This window comes from Stegastes partitus, unplaced genomic scaffold (genome assembly GCF_000690725.1).
Source record: "Stegastes partitus isolate 25-593 unplaced genomic scaffold, Stegastes_partitus-1.0.2 Scaffold462, whole genome shotgun sequence".
Lineage (NCBI taxonomy): Eukaryota > Metazoa > Chordata > Actinopteri > Pomacentridae > Stegastes > Stegastes partitus.
In genome coordinates, this window is record NW_007578193.1 from 352310 (window position 1) to 367745 (window position 15436).

Below are 15436 nucleotides of genomic sequence, written 5' to 3' on the forward strand. Positions count from 1 at the left end.
TATCCGACTATGCTGTTTCCTGAAGCTGGGCCCGACCATCTTTCATCGGGGAGGGTCTGAATAGGCTAAAGTTACACCGGGGGGGTAGGGGGGTTAGGACCTCCCTCTGGCCTGTGAGACTCTGTTTGTACGTCGTGCACCAACTCCAGCAGTTTGGCCCTTTGCACTCGTTTCAATCAGGACTCTTCGAAACCAGTTTAACCTTTTTACCCCCCCCTCCTCACCTCCTCACCCCATTTTTTTCCCCCATCCCCCACCGTTAACCCCCTCCACTCCCACAGAGGCTTGCTTAGAAGCAGGTGACTGATGTAGACTGTCGATATGGCCTACAGATAACATTAATAAAGGGCTCAACTCCCCCCTTCCTCCCTCACCACCCACTCTTTCTTCCCTCCCTCACTCACTCTACCCCTCCCTAGCCCCCCTATGCAAATCTAGCGCCCCCCCTCCTCCTCCTCCTCTCTCCCTCCCCTCCTTCCTGCTCATTCATTGGGAGGGAAGCTGTGCAGTGGCTTCAACCAGCAGCAGAGGCAAGAGGCAGCGTGGGCTTTGTTGTGGGCTACTGCCGGGGGTAGAAAAAGCGAAGAGGGGCAGAAACACACGGAGAAAAGCAGCTGATCGAGACGCAGAAAACGAGACAATGAAGCGCAGCTGAGGAGAGCATATAAGGGTGGGAAAAAAGTTGAGAAGACGAAAAGAAAAAAAAAGTAGTGAGGGAAATGAACAAAGGAGAAAGAGTTGATTCAAAGAGAGAACCAGGAAGCAGCTGTACTCAGTGAGGAGTATTGTAGCAGACATTCGTACCTCTATCGCCGCCGCCACCGCCGCCGCCAGTGTTTCTACTACGACTGCTGCTACTACTACAAAAAGCCACAACAGGGAAGTTCTGCTTTTTTGGAGGGGATTTCCTGGTGAGTTGACTGTGTTTACTAAGCTGTTGCTTTTTCGTTTCTGTGCAAAAATGAGAAAAAACAAAACAAAAACAAAACTTCTTGTAAAGATTACCATCTATATTGTCTACACGTTACTTTGTCTAGAACGCTTTTTTTTTTTTTTTTAATTTAGGGAAACCAAGTGATAAGTAACAATAGCACATTTCTGAATATGTTTCATAAGACACTTATTTATGTGGAAGTATCTCCGTTCTCTCTCTCTTTTTTTTTAAACCACTGAAAGCCAAATAAAACCTAACAATTCAGCATCAGTGATTAGTGGACACAAGCAGTAGTCGCTTGTTGATGATTTAAAAGGATGTTTTGGGATTTTGGGAACCAGATGATATATAGTTTCTGAATATGTTTCATGACCCTGTGGATGTGTTTATATTCCTCTTTTAACATAAGCCAGATTTTTTTCCCCCCACTAAAAGATACCTAAAATCTAACAAATCAGCATGGACACAAGTAACAGCAGCTTGTTGATAGTCAATAATTGTGTTCCTAAAATATATATATTTATTTATTTATACACATATTTACTGCTACTTTTTCTTTCTGGTTCTGCAGTTTAGAAGCAAGGAAAGGAAGTGAAAGCCAAATCTGCAGCTTTGATAAAAGTTGCCTCACATGCCTCCTTGTTGGGGGTAAATGGTTAAAGCTGCTGTTTCACATTGTTTCCTTTGTTAAAAGCATCAAGACTTTTTTTTGTTTTTTTCAATCACTTGCATTCATTCAAATATATTGCAAGAGACTAGTGAACACTTCTGAACCGAATGACTCAAAGTCTGGAGCTTTAACAGTGTTGTTGGCTGTAATTAAGTGTGGAGCTCCATGTGTTTTTGATCATGTCTTTTTGTGTGTGAAGCATCAGGACATGGTTTGCAAAAGGCTCAGGAAAAGATTAAAATATTTTCAGCACGCTGACTCGAAATGATACAGCCGCTTCGAAAAGAGTGAACAACAGTGATTTAATTCAGTTTTTGTGTGTGTTTTGAAGCTGGAGAGCGCGCGCAGGAGAACGTTGTGTTTATGCTACATGGCCTGAAGCTATTTAAGTAACTTCCCCCTGTTCTGCTTTCTGCACACAGTCTCACACCTGAATCTGCAGCTCATGACTTGCATAGTGCTGCAAATTCTCTCAGAAGAGTGTGTGGGTGAACGGACTGTTTGCTTTGAGGGGGCTCTTCATGCAGGGGTGTGTGTGTGTGTGTGTGTGTGTGTGTGTGTGTATGTGGTGCGTAATTAGATGAGAGGCAACTCTGTGGAGCCCCTCCCCCCCAGACAGCAGACACACTTCTCAGTTTATGCCGTTCTCATATGTGCACGAACGCACATGCACGTTTCCTCGGGCTGTGGCTTACACAGGTCAATGGGTCGAGCTGGAATTATATAGTCATGATCAGCACCATATGTCTGTGTTTTGTTGCACTGTACATCAGATTTCCTGTTTGTTTTTTGTTTTTTTGCAAAGGCTAATTATTAAAATTGTAGTTTGTAGTTTTGTAGAATAATGCAGATTTGGATTTTTTTGCAGTATTTTATTATATTTGTTGACTTTAAAGACGTTTCATATTGAAGCTGATTTACAAGAAATCTTAGTTTAAATCACAGTCAGTCATTGTGTGTTTTTTGCATTTTGATTTCCTTCTAGCATTGTGTGCAGTTGTCACTGTTTCTGCTGGTTACACATTTTTATACATGAAGCTTTCCTGCTTTTATTTGTTATATAGTTTTAAAAATTAGCTTGCTATAGAAAATGATGATGTTCACACTCCAAAAATTAACCAACAAAGTAGGCAGATTAGTCACCAGTGGGCATATTAGTTTGTTGTAGCACGAGTTTTTTTCAGAAAATAGTCCTTAAAAATGCGGACTGATTTGTAGACGTGGAGCTGAAGCGCAGCCAACACGTACCTGGTTTGGTTGTTTAACCGTTTTACAAGCGGCCTCACAATTGTGGCTCAGTCATTAAGGCTTTGCAGTGAAACAGTGTTCAAATCCACAGGAGTTTTGAATTACACACAAGAAGAGAGTCCTGGGTTTGTTTTGTCCAAACTGTTTGAAGTTTCACTCATCATATAAGCTCACTGCAGAGCTGGGACAGGCACATACAGAGCGTATATGCTGCTGTCACTCTGATGGTGGGTAATGTAGGTAATTTATAAGCAGATTTCCCTCAGAGGTGTAGCTTTTTTTTTTTTTTTTTTTTAACATAAATATCATTATAAACCAATATATGGTAGAATATGACATTAATCACGAATGTGGAAGGTCTATGTGTTGCTTTGGTGGCTGTCACATAATGTGAATGGATTAGATTTTTTTTTTTTTTTTTAGGGAAAGATCAGAGAAGGCCCCCCGACTTAGATTCCCTGCGGCGAATTAAAACCCGCTGCTACCGACTGGTACCCTGCAAACAAATTTTGATCTGCCTTTGTAGGGTTTATGGCTTCTGGCTCACTGTGAATAAGTGTACCACTGTGCTGGCAGGTTGGTATCGCTGTTGCTCAGTGAGCAGGCTTTGTGCGACCGTTCCTGGTGAGCCAGCGAGCCCTCGGCCCCCTGAAACAAGACACTGCTTTATTCGACGCCCACTTTCACTCATTTCCCAATTAAGCAGCTTTCAGGGCGCCCAGGCTGGCCCCCTCAGAGAATACTGTAAACCTTCCATAGTCACTCCATATTGCTTCAGTCAAGGAGGCTCTAATGAAAGCTTTGGCCCCTTGAGAGCGTCAACATGCACTCTCAGGCCCCCGCTCTCACCGAGCTGCACAGCAGTATTGAACTAGGAGATGGTTATCTTTCTCTTCCTCTCTTTCTTTCTTTCTGTCTCATTTCACTCGCGTCTTCTCACACTTCCACTGTGATGATTATGTGATCATATCACAGTGTCACGCTCAGGCTAACGAAGATAGAAATTGGTGGTGCTGCCACTGCTTTGTGTTTTTTCTTCCTCCTAACAACGGCTGGTGCCTGTCCTCTCACTGTCTCGTCACTTTCTTTCTATTTCAGCACCTAAGCTGATAGAATTTCGGACTAATATTTCTTAACTGAGCAACATGACGTTATTCAAGGAGCGCCATCGAGTCTGTTGCTAGAATTTTTTGCACGTGCTTTCTATGGGTGCACTTTTTAAAAAAAAATTTTTGCACAGTTGACAGAAGTAGGAAATGAAGGGAGCAAGACGGATGCAGCAACAGTCTTTGGATTGACTAAGATTCTATGAGTAACATCCAAAACACGCAGACAGATGTTAACATCAGTGTATTGTACCGATTATTGGCAAATTTGACCTTATTACAGACACGGTGCCCATGAAAAGTTCACAGTGTGACAATGTTCAACACATAGATCAAAATCAGACTAATAAAATGCCTTAAAGTAGTTTAGTTTAACCATGGCGCCGGTTTAAAAACACCCAGATGTTACGTGTTCAGATTTATGAATAACTAAGTTAGATTTTTCTAATATTAATACCATTAATATTTATACTAGATTTACGATTAAACACACCAGCCGATGATTAGTATTAAATGGTGGTATAACTAAGGGGTTAAATTAATACACAGGAATGATTTAGTAGTAACAAAAATGTGCTCATAATACAGCCTTGTCACAACACTCCTTGTTTTAGGCTCTTAGGCATGTTTGATATTTATGTTTCCTATCTGAACTTCATATAATACCCTTTTCTTATTAATTGTTCAATAAAGACTGTCGATTCTTATATAGTGTTATTTTTTTTCTACATTAGTACACATTTATTCCAACTTTTTTAATAACAAAATTCAAACAATCTTTATGAAAAAAACAAGATTATGGTATGTATTTATATTTAAATTGAGCTTTACCTTATATATTATTTTTAAACTCCCATTACGTCCAGCATTGAATGCTGTTTAAAGACATTAAATGTCATCATTACAGTCCCTATTTTTGCTGTCTGTTCATGTTGCCACAAGCAGAAGGTTTGAGGAGTCGTCTCGCGGGAAGGTCTCTGGGGACTCGTGACTTTTGACTCTGATTTCAGTGCAGGGAGGGGCTCAATACAAAGAAGCTGCCAATCTCAGAGGACTCTGAAAAATCAAAACAAATCTCCTCTGCAGGACCACTCGGTTCTACATTTTCCAACGTCTTTTGTCTTTCCAAAATTCTGCTTCCGTGTTCCAGCTTGAGGACCTACAGCAGAGTTGATTCTCTGCACATCTTTATTTGAAGCCTCTGTTTGTGGATGATGAGCAGATAATTAGGATGTCATATGCGTGTAGAGCTGCATTGATTCGTTGATTAAGCAATTAGTAAGTTGACAGATAGCTGGGAACTACTTTGATAATTGAAAAATCGCTTTAATCATTTTTAAAAATGCCAAATGTTTAAGGAACCCAACATCTCAGATGTGAGGATTTTATGCTTTTTTTAAAAATGCTTTTCATACAAAATACATGCAATAAAAATTAATTGCTTCTAAAAAGTTAACTAAATAAATTGAGGAAATAGCAATTGTTGCAAACCTGTGTGTGGGCTTACAAGTTGACATTTTCTGCTGTGGATTTTAAATGTATTTACTGTAAAATATGTATCACACTTATCATTCATCAGCAATCTTATTTGTATTTACACCTATCTTTTAAATCTTATCTGTCTCTTTCCCAGTTACCCTCCCTGGTGCACTCCTCGCCCCTGTTTCTTCCTCCTCAGCTACACGTCGCTCCTCGTTCAACTCCTCCTCCTCCATGCAGACTTCATACCGACTGCCCAACCCCTTACCACCCCTCCCCGTTCGCAAGGGTGTCCGAGGTCGCCGTCCCAAATCCCAGACTATTGCTTTGTTGAAAGCAGCGGCCGAGGCTGCGGCGGCGGCAGCAGCAGTAAATGGAGCATCACAGAGCCCAGCCAGAACTAGCTCTGAGGCTCCACTGGCCCCCAGACCACACAAGAAGAGAGGGCCCAAGCCTAGGAACAAGGTGAGATGTCACAAGAGTTGTAATCTGTTATGCTGCGGGCCACTGACCCTGCCACTTTATGTTTTCTGTAATATGGCAGAAACAATTTTGAGCAAGAGAAGACACGGTCAGAGTTGCACTATTTAAGAAAAGAAAAGTAGTGTTTGTGGATGTTTATGCATGGAAAAAAAATGTGCTGGAGATAACAACTTTGCTTTACAAGCTGTTGTAACTGGAGCAGAGCCGTTCATGTTTAGTACAGTTAAAACACACAGGTTTGTAAGTCATTAACTAGCGGCCTTTGTAAGTTATTAAAATTTAATTTGATTGGGTTTATTTGTTGTTTTCTTTACTCCAGAAGAAGGCTCGAGTGGTGCAGCCCCTGGGGGCATCATCAGTTACAGCTCCACCTCCTGAGACCAGACTGAGTGCCAGCCATGTCTCAGTGGACAACAACCTTAGCAACAGCTCAAATGTAGTTTGCACAGGTAAATTGGATACCAGATAAAACAGAAGGCCTGAATGTATGTACATGTACAGTGGATTCAAAAAGTGTTCAGATCCCTTCTGTTTTTGCGCATTTTATTGCTGTAAATGTAATGTTAAGTTGACAAACTTGGGATTTTGCCCATCAACATACACACAATAACACTTAATGAATAGGTGAAAACATGTTTTTAGAAAAGTTTGCAAATGTATTAATGATAAAGAAGATTTACAAAAGTATTCTGAGACTTTTAGTGCTGTGGTACTCCTCTTAAGTGTATTCTGTTTGAGTAAATAAATCTGGAAACGTGATAAAAATGTGATGAGAGCTGATGCAAACCGAATCGATAGAATGTAATATATAGAAAGTCACACATTTGTGTATAAGTCTCCACAAGGAACACACTGGCTTAAATAATTGTGAAATGGAAGTACTTTCGAAGAACTCCTTCTAGAAATGCTAATCTGGTCAAACCAAGTTTACGATTAAATTCAAATACAGAAAGGGAAAATTGTCCTCGTGTACATGTAGCTGATTATCTGTTCAGGAGATGATGATTTGAGTTTGCAAAATGACATAAAGGCACTATAGACACTATGTCTGGCAAACTTATTAACATCTAGCTAGTACCGTCCTTAAAGTAAAGCATGGTGGTGGTAGCATCATGCTATGGAGATGCTTCTAAGATGAACGCTGGAGTGGCTTTTAGGCAAGCGTCTCACTATCTTTAAGTAGTGGCCAAGCCCCACAGAGCACCCACTGGGGGGGACATGAAGGGGGCAGTTCACATGCTTTCTTTGGAGTCTGACAGAGCATGAGAGGATCTACAAGGAAGAATGGGATAAGCTACCCAAATCCAGATGTGCTAAGCATGTAAAGACTAACAAAGAAAATGAAAAGCTGTAATTGTTCTGCCAAAGGCGCTTCCACAAAGTAGAAAAAAAGGCTCTGAATACTTAAGAATGAGATATTTCTCTTTTAATTTTTTACAAGTTTACGGGAAAAAAAATCTAAAAACTTTTTTTTTTTTTTTTGAATTGACAGTAGAGTGGCCAAATGGAAAAATGCAGTTTTTAAAATTTGAAATTAAATCTACAACGCAAATTGTGCAAAAAGTGAAGGATGTGAATACTTTCTGTGGTGGGTTTTAGTAACTGCGTGGTAGTGAATTCTAGCTTGAAAAACAGAAGTCCTGTTTTCTTTGTTCTTTGCTGATGTTTCTTTATCTCTGTGCTGTTCCAGTGTGTGTTTATGTGAACAAGCACGGTAACTATGGTCCGCATCTCGACCGAAAACTAGTGCAGCAGCTCCCGGATCACTTTGGTCCAGCTCCAGTGAACGCAGTTCTCCAGCAGGCTGTTCAGGCATGTGTGGACTGTACATACCAGCCGTCTGTGCTGCTGTCGTTTCTACAGAGCCAGTCCCACACAGGAGGGGAGGTCATCAGAGGTAAATGCACAGAACGCTACTGGATATTCCCTTTGGAGGAACTGCAAGCAAACAAGGAAGATGTCTTCAGATTGCTTGTTTCTTATGGTGCAAAACAAAAGTGCACTGCATGTGAAATTGTACAAAACAAAGAAAGTATCAAAACCCACTGGCTACATTTTGAGCATTTTTGCTGGAAAAATTAAAACATGACCTAAATCATTAGTTAATTATTGGTCTGTCAAAAATTGTAATCAACTACTTGTTTCATTAGTATTCTAAGACAAGTTAGACCACATGTACTGTTAAAGCATTAGGCCAGCATTTCTGTCAAAATATGCTTTTTCCCCCAAGAGTTAGATGAGTAGATTGACACTGTCCTAATGTCTTTATGGTGAATGTGAAGCTATAGCCAGGAGCCAGTTAGCTTAGCATATAGACTGGGGGGAACCTAACCTGCCACTGTCCAAATTTAATCAAGTCCAATCCCAGCATCTCTAAAATGATCTAATTAATATGTAATAGTAAATCCTTACAAAAATCTAAGTGTTAAAGTGACAGTTAACAGTATTATGGTGGGTTATGTGTCAGACTATTTCTGGTCAAGAGCAGTGAATTCCAGGAGCTTCTGCTGGTCGTCTCGTTACAGGCCCTGCAGAATAAATAAACTAATTGATTAATTATAAATCAGTTTTTGTACAGATTAAACAAATGACATGAGTGAGGTGCTAGTTGAAGGAATTTTGTTCCCTTTGGATGGAGCCAGGCTCCCAGTTTCCGATCTTAATGCTAAGCTAAGCTAACCAAACACTGTAGCTTCATATTTACCTTATAGACATCGGAGTCAATCTTGTTATCTAATTCTTGGCAAGCAAAAGAAATGAGCATATTTCAGCCAAAATGTTGAACGTCAAAAGTTACCTTTTAAAAAAGCAGGGCAAAATAATTTCTAATTTCTAACGCCATATGTCCTGGATAGGCAATCAGCCAGGTGAAATTGGTTTAAGCACATATGAATGTGGTGTGTGTGTGTGCATGCATGTGTGTGTGAGAAAGGACAGAGAGGAGGATTAAAAGATGGCGCCTGTGGCAGCAGCTGATGTGAGCGCTGTGTCTGTAATCAGAAGTGACATGTGCGTCTAACCTGGTTTGGGATTCTGGGATTGAGTCTCCCTTGGGGGGTCGGATTGGGAAGGCTATGGGTGAGGTCGGGTGGGGAGAGGGGTTTTAATTTGTGGATTTGTGCAGGCTTGGCTTGGGTGGGAGGGTGTAGTGCAGAGTGGGATAGGGTGAAAAATGCTGGGTTTATAAATGGAGGGTGCTAACCCTAAACCATCTGCTGTTTTCTTTTGCTGTGAATGCATATAGTGTGTGTGTGTGTGTGTGTGTGTGTGTGTTTGTGCGTGCGCGCGCGTGTGCGTGTGTGTGTGCTGTATGTGCATGCAGACTAATAGCTGTTGTGTTGTGTTGTACCCTCAGTGCGGTCGGAACATGGTATCCGCTATGTGAAGCTGCCCTCCGCCTCCAGTGCATCCTCCGTGCTGCGGTTCCTGGAGAACATGTGCCAACATCTGGAGAGTGACAGTCTGTTCAGCTCGCAGCCATTTAGTCCCTACAGCAACAACACACGCTTCTACAACAGAGCTAAGTCAGGTGGGGAAATGTGTGTATGGAGTAACTGGGAAAGTTAAGAGCTATATTGTTATTTATGGTAAAAGGGGTTAGCCTATTCTAAACTTCTTCTATTTTGGCTTTTTCTTTGTTTTTTTTTGTATTGCATTCTTAGAAATTGCAATATTAGAAATTACATCTGCCGTTGAGAGGATGTTACACACCACAGCTAGTTTTATCTTTGGTCTTGTAAAAAAGTTGACCTACTTCTATGAGAATCAATAAACAGCAACAAAAGTCACATCATAGCTTCACAGTATGTCTGTATGGGTACTATATAGAGCTTATAAAAAGTATTTCCTACCTTGAAAGTTTTCCCTTTTCATTCCTTTTCAACAGCTTTTTTGATAGGAATTTACAAAAACAATTCTTTCATGTCAAAGTGAAAACAGATTTCTCTAATGTCAGTTAACTAAAATAAGCAACTGCATATGTATTCACCCCCTTCAGGTCAATATTTAGAAGATGCACCTTTGGCCAAATTTACTGCATTGAGCCTGTGGTGATAGGTCTCAGTCAGCCTTGCATATCAGGACACTGCTGTTTAACCCCATTCTTCTTTGCTTAGAGTTTTGGTCTGGGCTTTGACTCGCACTCTGGAGACCATTTCTTTTAATCATTTCTTTGTAGCTTTGGCTAGGTCATTGCCTTGATGGAAAACTAGTCTCCCAAGTCACAGTTCACTCACAGACTGCATCGAGTTGTCTTCCATGATTTGACTATACTTTGCTGTGTTAATTTTACCCTCTACCTTTACAAACCTTCCGGGGCCTGCTACCAAGAAGCATGCCTACATCATGATGCTGCCACAGTGGAGTTGGTGTGTTTATGATAATGTGTAGTGTTTGGTTTCTGCCAAACAGTAGAGGAATAGTTTTTCTAAGCACTGTGTAGCAATGGCTGTTGGTTTGCAGGTGATGGCAAATTTATTTTACCATGATGATGTCTGGTGGGAGCTGAAGTTAGAGGAATAAGCAGGAACCATTATTAGTGTGACAGAGTGAGACCAGCATTGAGTATTGACACACTCCTCCTGAGTCTCCCTACATTATTCTGTCACTTATTAACCCCTTTCCACCAACACAAACCAGGTGCTAATTCTGGCTTGGTCCTGGTTCAGAGTTGGTTCAACTTGTAAACCTTCTAAGAACCTAAGAAGGTTAGAAAACTATGGGCTACAGAGCCACCATAGAGCTCTGTCATCACTCTATACTTCCGTGTGAACACCGGTTTCATCATCAAAATTCCCTCCAGTTTATTATGAACTTCTGTTGAAGACCACAGTGCAAGGAAGCAGTTTGTCTCTTGTGCAGACCTCTGCTGGAAGACGGAGGATGTCACAGTTTCCCCGATGTTCAATGTTTTAATATCACCCGTCTGCATTTATAAACAGCGTTGCAAATGGCAGTTGGTGTTTATGAATGCCGCACTATGTGCCACCATTAATTTGCAACTGCATTTTTAAACGCCATCTGGCAATATTGAAACGTGGAACAGTGGAAAATGAGACAAATACATCAATGGCTTTTCAAACACTGCTGCTGTCATGATATGTCAATACTGAAGCTCTGGCGTTTCTTTTCCTTTGGATCAGACAGGCTAGCTCTGTTTTTATTTTTATTTTTTAAAATGGTGGTTACAAAGTTGTAGTTGATCCTGTTGGTTAACATACAAATAATCCTGCCTCCAGTCCGTGATGTAAGCAGTTCTTGATTCTAGATGAGCAAAGTGCTAGTGCCAGTGTGGCACCAGTTGTCCTGGCTGAGAGTCAGTTGTCTGGCCTGTTGAAATGCAAAGAAACTAGTGTGGAATTAGGAACTGGCTCCAAACCAGCCCTGAAACTGTGTTGGTGGAAAAGAGTATGATTGTCCAGTGTAGTCTGAAACTTTTTTCTGTTTTCTTGTTACACTTGTGTTGTCTATAACCATGTCTCTTTCTTTCTCGAAACAGAACCGTTGTCCCACGCAGAGAACGGCCTGTCCAAAGACGACTCCACGAAGGATCCCACTCCCAGCACTCGGCCTCTTCACACCACAGCCGATTACAGAGGAGCAAAGAGGGAACGGCCATATTACCCTGGACACACACAAACAACACCACCGCCACTACGACGAGTCAGCTCCAACCCGACTGACCCGATGTGTACGCACAGACGAGTGGAGGGTACGGTTAAAAACACGCATAAAGTCACTAGGGCTAAATGATCTTATTTCTTGGGAAAGATGTTTAACAAAACAGTCAATTGTTCTGGCTTAGGCAGCAAAATATTACTCTAAGTAACACTGGATTTGCTCCCTTTATTCATTTTATTTTGGCCAATTATTTTTTTATAAATTTCAAGACCATTTAAAGGCCTTGATTGTATTGACCGTCACATTGACAAAGAAAATCATGAGCGGATACTGCAGGTATGCTTTTTGATAATAAAAATAGTAGGTATTAGTTTGATCTGTTTTTTCCTTTCCTCTTGCCCCCAACCTTTCCAGCAGCCAGCTCAACAACAGGTCCAGACCATGTGAAACAGGACAAGGAGGGTTCAGGAAACAACGCGTCTTCTTGGTCAGTTGATGATGTCATTCGGTTTGTGCAAGAAGCTGATCCCCAAACTCTCGGCCCGCACGTTGAACTGTTCAGAAAACACGTGAGTATTTCATTTTCTTTCCTCTTTGTCTTGTTTAACAGTCCACGGACTACAATACTGCACTGATTTCCATTCAACATGCTACATGTCGGGATGAATAAACTCAAGACAAATCAGACTGGAATTTCTGCCACTGAACACCTTAATCAAGTCATCACCATTTTGATCAAATTGTTCTGAGAAGGAGTGTGAGACGTTCCCCCCTGCTGACTGCGTGTTCCTCTCCCTGCAGGAGATCGACGGCAAGGCGCTGATGCTGCTGCGAAGCGATGTCATTATGAAGTACATGGGACTGAAGCTGGGCCCGGCGCTCAAACTTTGCCACCACATCGAGAAGCTGAAACAGACCAAACAGTAGAGGATGAAGGCACTCTCCTTTCCCACTGGCGACACACACAAACACGTATTATTCTACAGGGACGCGGTGCAGTGTAAATCCACCTGAACCGGGGTCGCAGCTGCCAGTGAGGACACCGAGGTCAGGTCCCCGGTACTTTTTTTTTGTAAATTCTGAGGTTTTAGCAACATAAAGACAGTTTCCACGTTTTGATCTAATACATGGATGGGTATTGTATGAACTGAGGCCAACAAGGATTTCAGCAGCATTCCACAGAATTTTATTTCTGACGATGTGAAGAGGACTGTAAAGCAACATTTAGACCTTCATGTTGGGAAAATTTATAAAAAAAAAAAGAAAAAGAAAAAAAAAGTCTAATTAAACAATAATGTAAAACATTGAGTAATTAAAAGAAAAAAGATTTTACTTCAGTAAAATCCTGGTGACTGTCCAGACCTGAACATATATTTTTGTTTCATATATACACCACAGTTTCAAGCAGATACATAGTACACAAAATCAACACTTGCATAGCTGTAATTGTTATCAGATATCTGAGCATAGGTATGAATTTTGTTCACGTTTGTGTCTTTTTGCCTTATTAGAAATAACTGGAGGCCATAATTTATCAAACTTTATCAATTTACCTCTACATTTCCACTTTAACACACACATAGAAGTACACTGAAGGTTTTGCTATTTTAACTTTTCAAATGTCCAGCTGTTAAAACCGTTTTTGTCTCTGGTCAGAATTTCAGGATGTACGCGCTGCACTAAAGACTGGGAAAGTCAGTTCAGGTACTGGCAGTGAACGTTTCGCTGCCCCGTTTCTAACAATGCAATAACGTTTCTGAATGGCCGCGTCTGTTATGGACCGTCAAATTTGGTTTATGCATGCCAGTGAATGTATGAATTCATGAGCATTGTTGCTGAGAGGTACTAAACGACAGAAGCGCCTCGCTTATGTGAACGAAAGGAACTGAAGGGTTTCATTCCAAAATGTTGGAGAAGTCTTGTTCCCTGAAGTCAGTCATTGCATAAATATTTCCTATTCTTATGTCATCAGATGCTTAAGTTGTTGACAAAGATCATAAATTAACTTTGGCAGAGAGTGGGCACCAATTTTATTCTTTTGGTGGCTGTGTTGTTTTGGAAGAAAACCTTTAATCGGATGTGAATCTGCAGTGCAGGCTGTAGATGTAGGAAAACAGTTACTCAAGAGTTGTTTTTCTTTTATTACTCTGTCTGTATGCTGGAAGACATTCAAGCTGAACAGTCTCAGCTTGAGCACTGATGTGGCTACATGATTGTATTATGCTTTGACAGTCACACTATCCAATGCACACACATACACAACATGTCCACATACAATGACTGGAAAACTGTAAGTGTTTTGAAATCAGAATAAAACCAACGGAATTGAAGTTTGAGTGCTGTACAGGAAGGTGAAGTGTTCTTTCCCGAGAGAGTACACAATGGAGAAGCTTTTTTGTATAAAGTTAAGCTAAAAGGTTGTTTTTGTTTTTTTTTTAAATATCATTTTGTACTGTAACAAAGTGTATCAACCTGTATCAAGCGTAAGTGTAATCAGTTTTTTTCTGCCTGAAATAGTTTTTGTGTGCACCATCAAATAACTACCTACAGGATGATATTGTGTCTGAGTAATTATTCACATGTCTCAAAGTATTTATCTGTTTTCGATGGCAGAAATAATCCATTTTCTGAACATTTCAGAATCATTTTCAAACCAAATCATGTCTGTTGTAGCTGCATTTCACACTGTTGCTCTCCTGTAGTGGTAACAAGTTGATACTTGAAACCGTCTTGCTTTAATGTGAAACTCAGGTTTTAGTAAGGGTTGTTTCTTCTTAGAAGATGTTTTACGTCATTAGCATTTTGTGTTCATTACTACAACATAGAGGGACTGCACAATAACCAACTATGTGTATTTTTTATGCCTTGTCATCTGTCGCTCTGCAGCATTTCATGTGTATATATATGACTTTTTACTGTAAGTTCAACAAAAGATGTTTGTTAAATATGTTTGATATGCGTTCACACAATTAAACATTTCTTTACATCATCTTAGTGTTTGAGATCCCAGCACAAGGCAGCTTTGAGCACAGTTTTTAGTGGAGTACATTGATTGTTGACCTTTTGACCTGTGACCCCCTAAAACGAAGGAATGCCTACTTAGAGAGCATTTGAATCTTGACCAAATCAAATAGATTTTTGCTTATTCTTAGAGGCCTGAATAAAAAGACCTTATCCACTTCTTGGGGGGGAGTAAAGTTTTAGGTTTCTGTGTCGCATTTTCAGTTTCCTAATTTTCTTGTAGCCCCTTACTTTTCTCTGTAGGGCATCCAAGCTCCATGCTGTAAACCACTGGCTTAGTTGAAGTAACTCCTACAGTGACAACATTATTGGGGAATAAGGAAAGAGAAAAAAGAAGATTTTGAATAAGGGGTTAAACAAAACAATACATAAAAAAGAAAAAAACAAACACCCAAGACCATGGCGGAGCTTAAAGTCCTTTTAGTGGTGGGTTTCATGTGTGTGTCCTCGGGGCATAGGGGCATAAGGGTCAAAAGATCATGGATGTCTCATTTTAGGAAAGTGACAGTCCAATAGGAATCATTGTTTAAAAGATCAGCGAGTTCAAATAGCTCACCAGCAGCACTCAGGATAAACAGGCTCATTATGACTCCGGCAGATTCTCTAGGATTTGGCACATGTTGATTCCTGGTTGTGAAGCAAGCTATACTCACACTATAGTATCCCTGTTGAACACTGTTCTTCTCCAGCATATGTTTACTATTATTTAAGTTATATACAATGTTTAAATATATAGTAAGTGAAGCTTTAAGGAAACTAGGGCCAGCGCCATGAGGCTCTGGGCCAGCATGTTTAATGTGAACCAGTGATAGTTCAAACATAGGAATTCTACTTAAAATTAGATTACAGCCCTCAAAAAATAACCAAGCGCTTTCT

The 15436-nt window shown here is 40.5% G+C and overlaps 1 protein-coding gene across 3 annotated transcripts in view; it reads left to right on the forward strand.

Annotated features, from left to right (window-relative positions):
• LOC103360762 (Scm polycomb group protein like 2) overlaps positions 1 to 14528 on the forward strand; it is a 33676-nt gene extending 19148 nt beyond the window's left edge. For 2 of the 3 annotated variants that reach the window (XM_008286659.1, XM_008286660.1), the window contains 7 exons: positions 5592 to 5902; positions 6240 to 6369; positions 7611 to 7817; positions 9276 to 9449; positions 11418 to 11630; positions 11954 to 12108; positions 12341 to 14528. In XM_008286659.1, the coding sequence (XP_008284881.1) occupies positions 5592 to 5902; positions 6240 to 6369; positions 7611 to 7817; positions 9276 to 9449; positions 11418 to 11630; positions 11954 to 12108; positions 12341 to 12466 (1316 nt within the window). In that variant the 3' untranslated portion in view covers positions 12467 to 14528. The remainder of the gene's footprint in view (positions 1 to 5591; positions 5903 to 6239; positions 6370 to 7610; positions 7818 to 9275; positions 9450 to 11417; positions 11631 to 11953; positions 12109 to 12340) is intronic. The other variant, XM_008286658.1, reaches the window with a different exon arrangement.
• Positions 14529 to 15436: the final 908 nt, after the last annotated feature.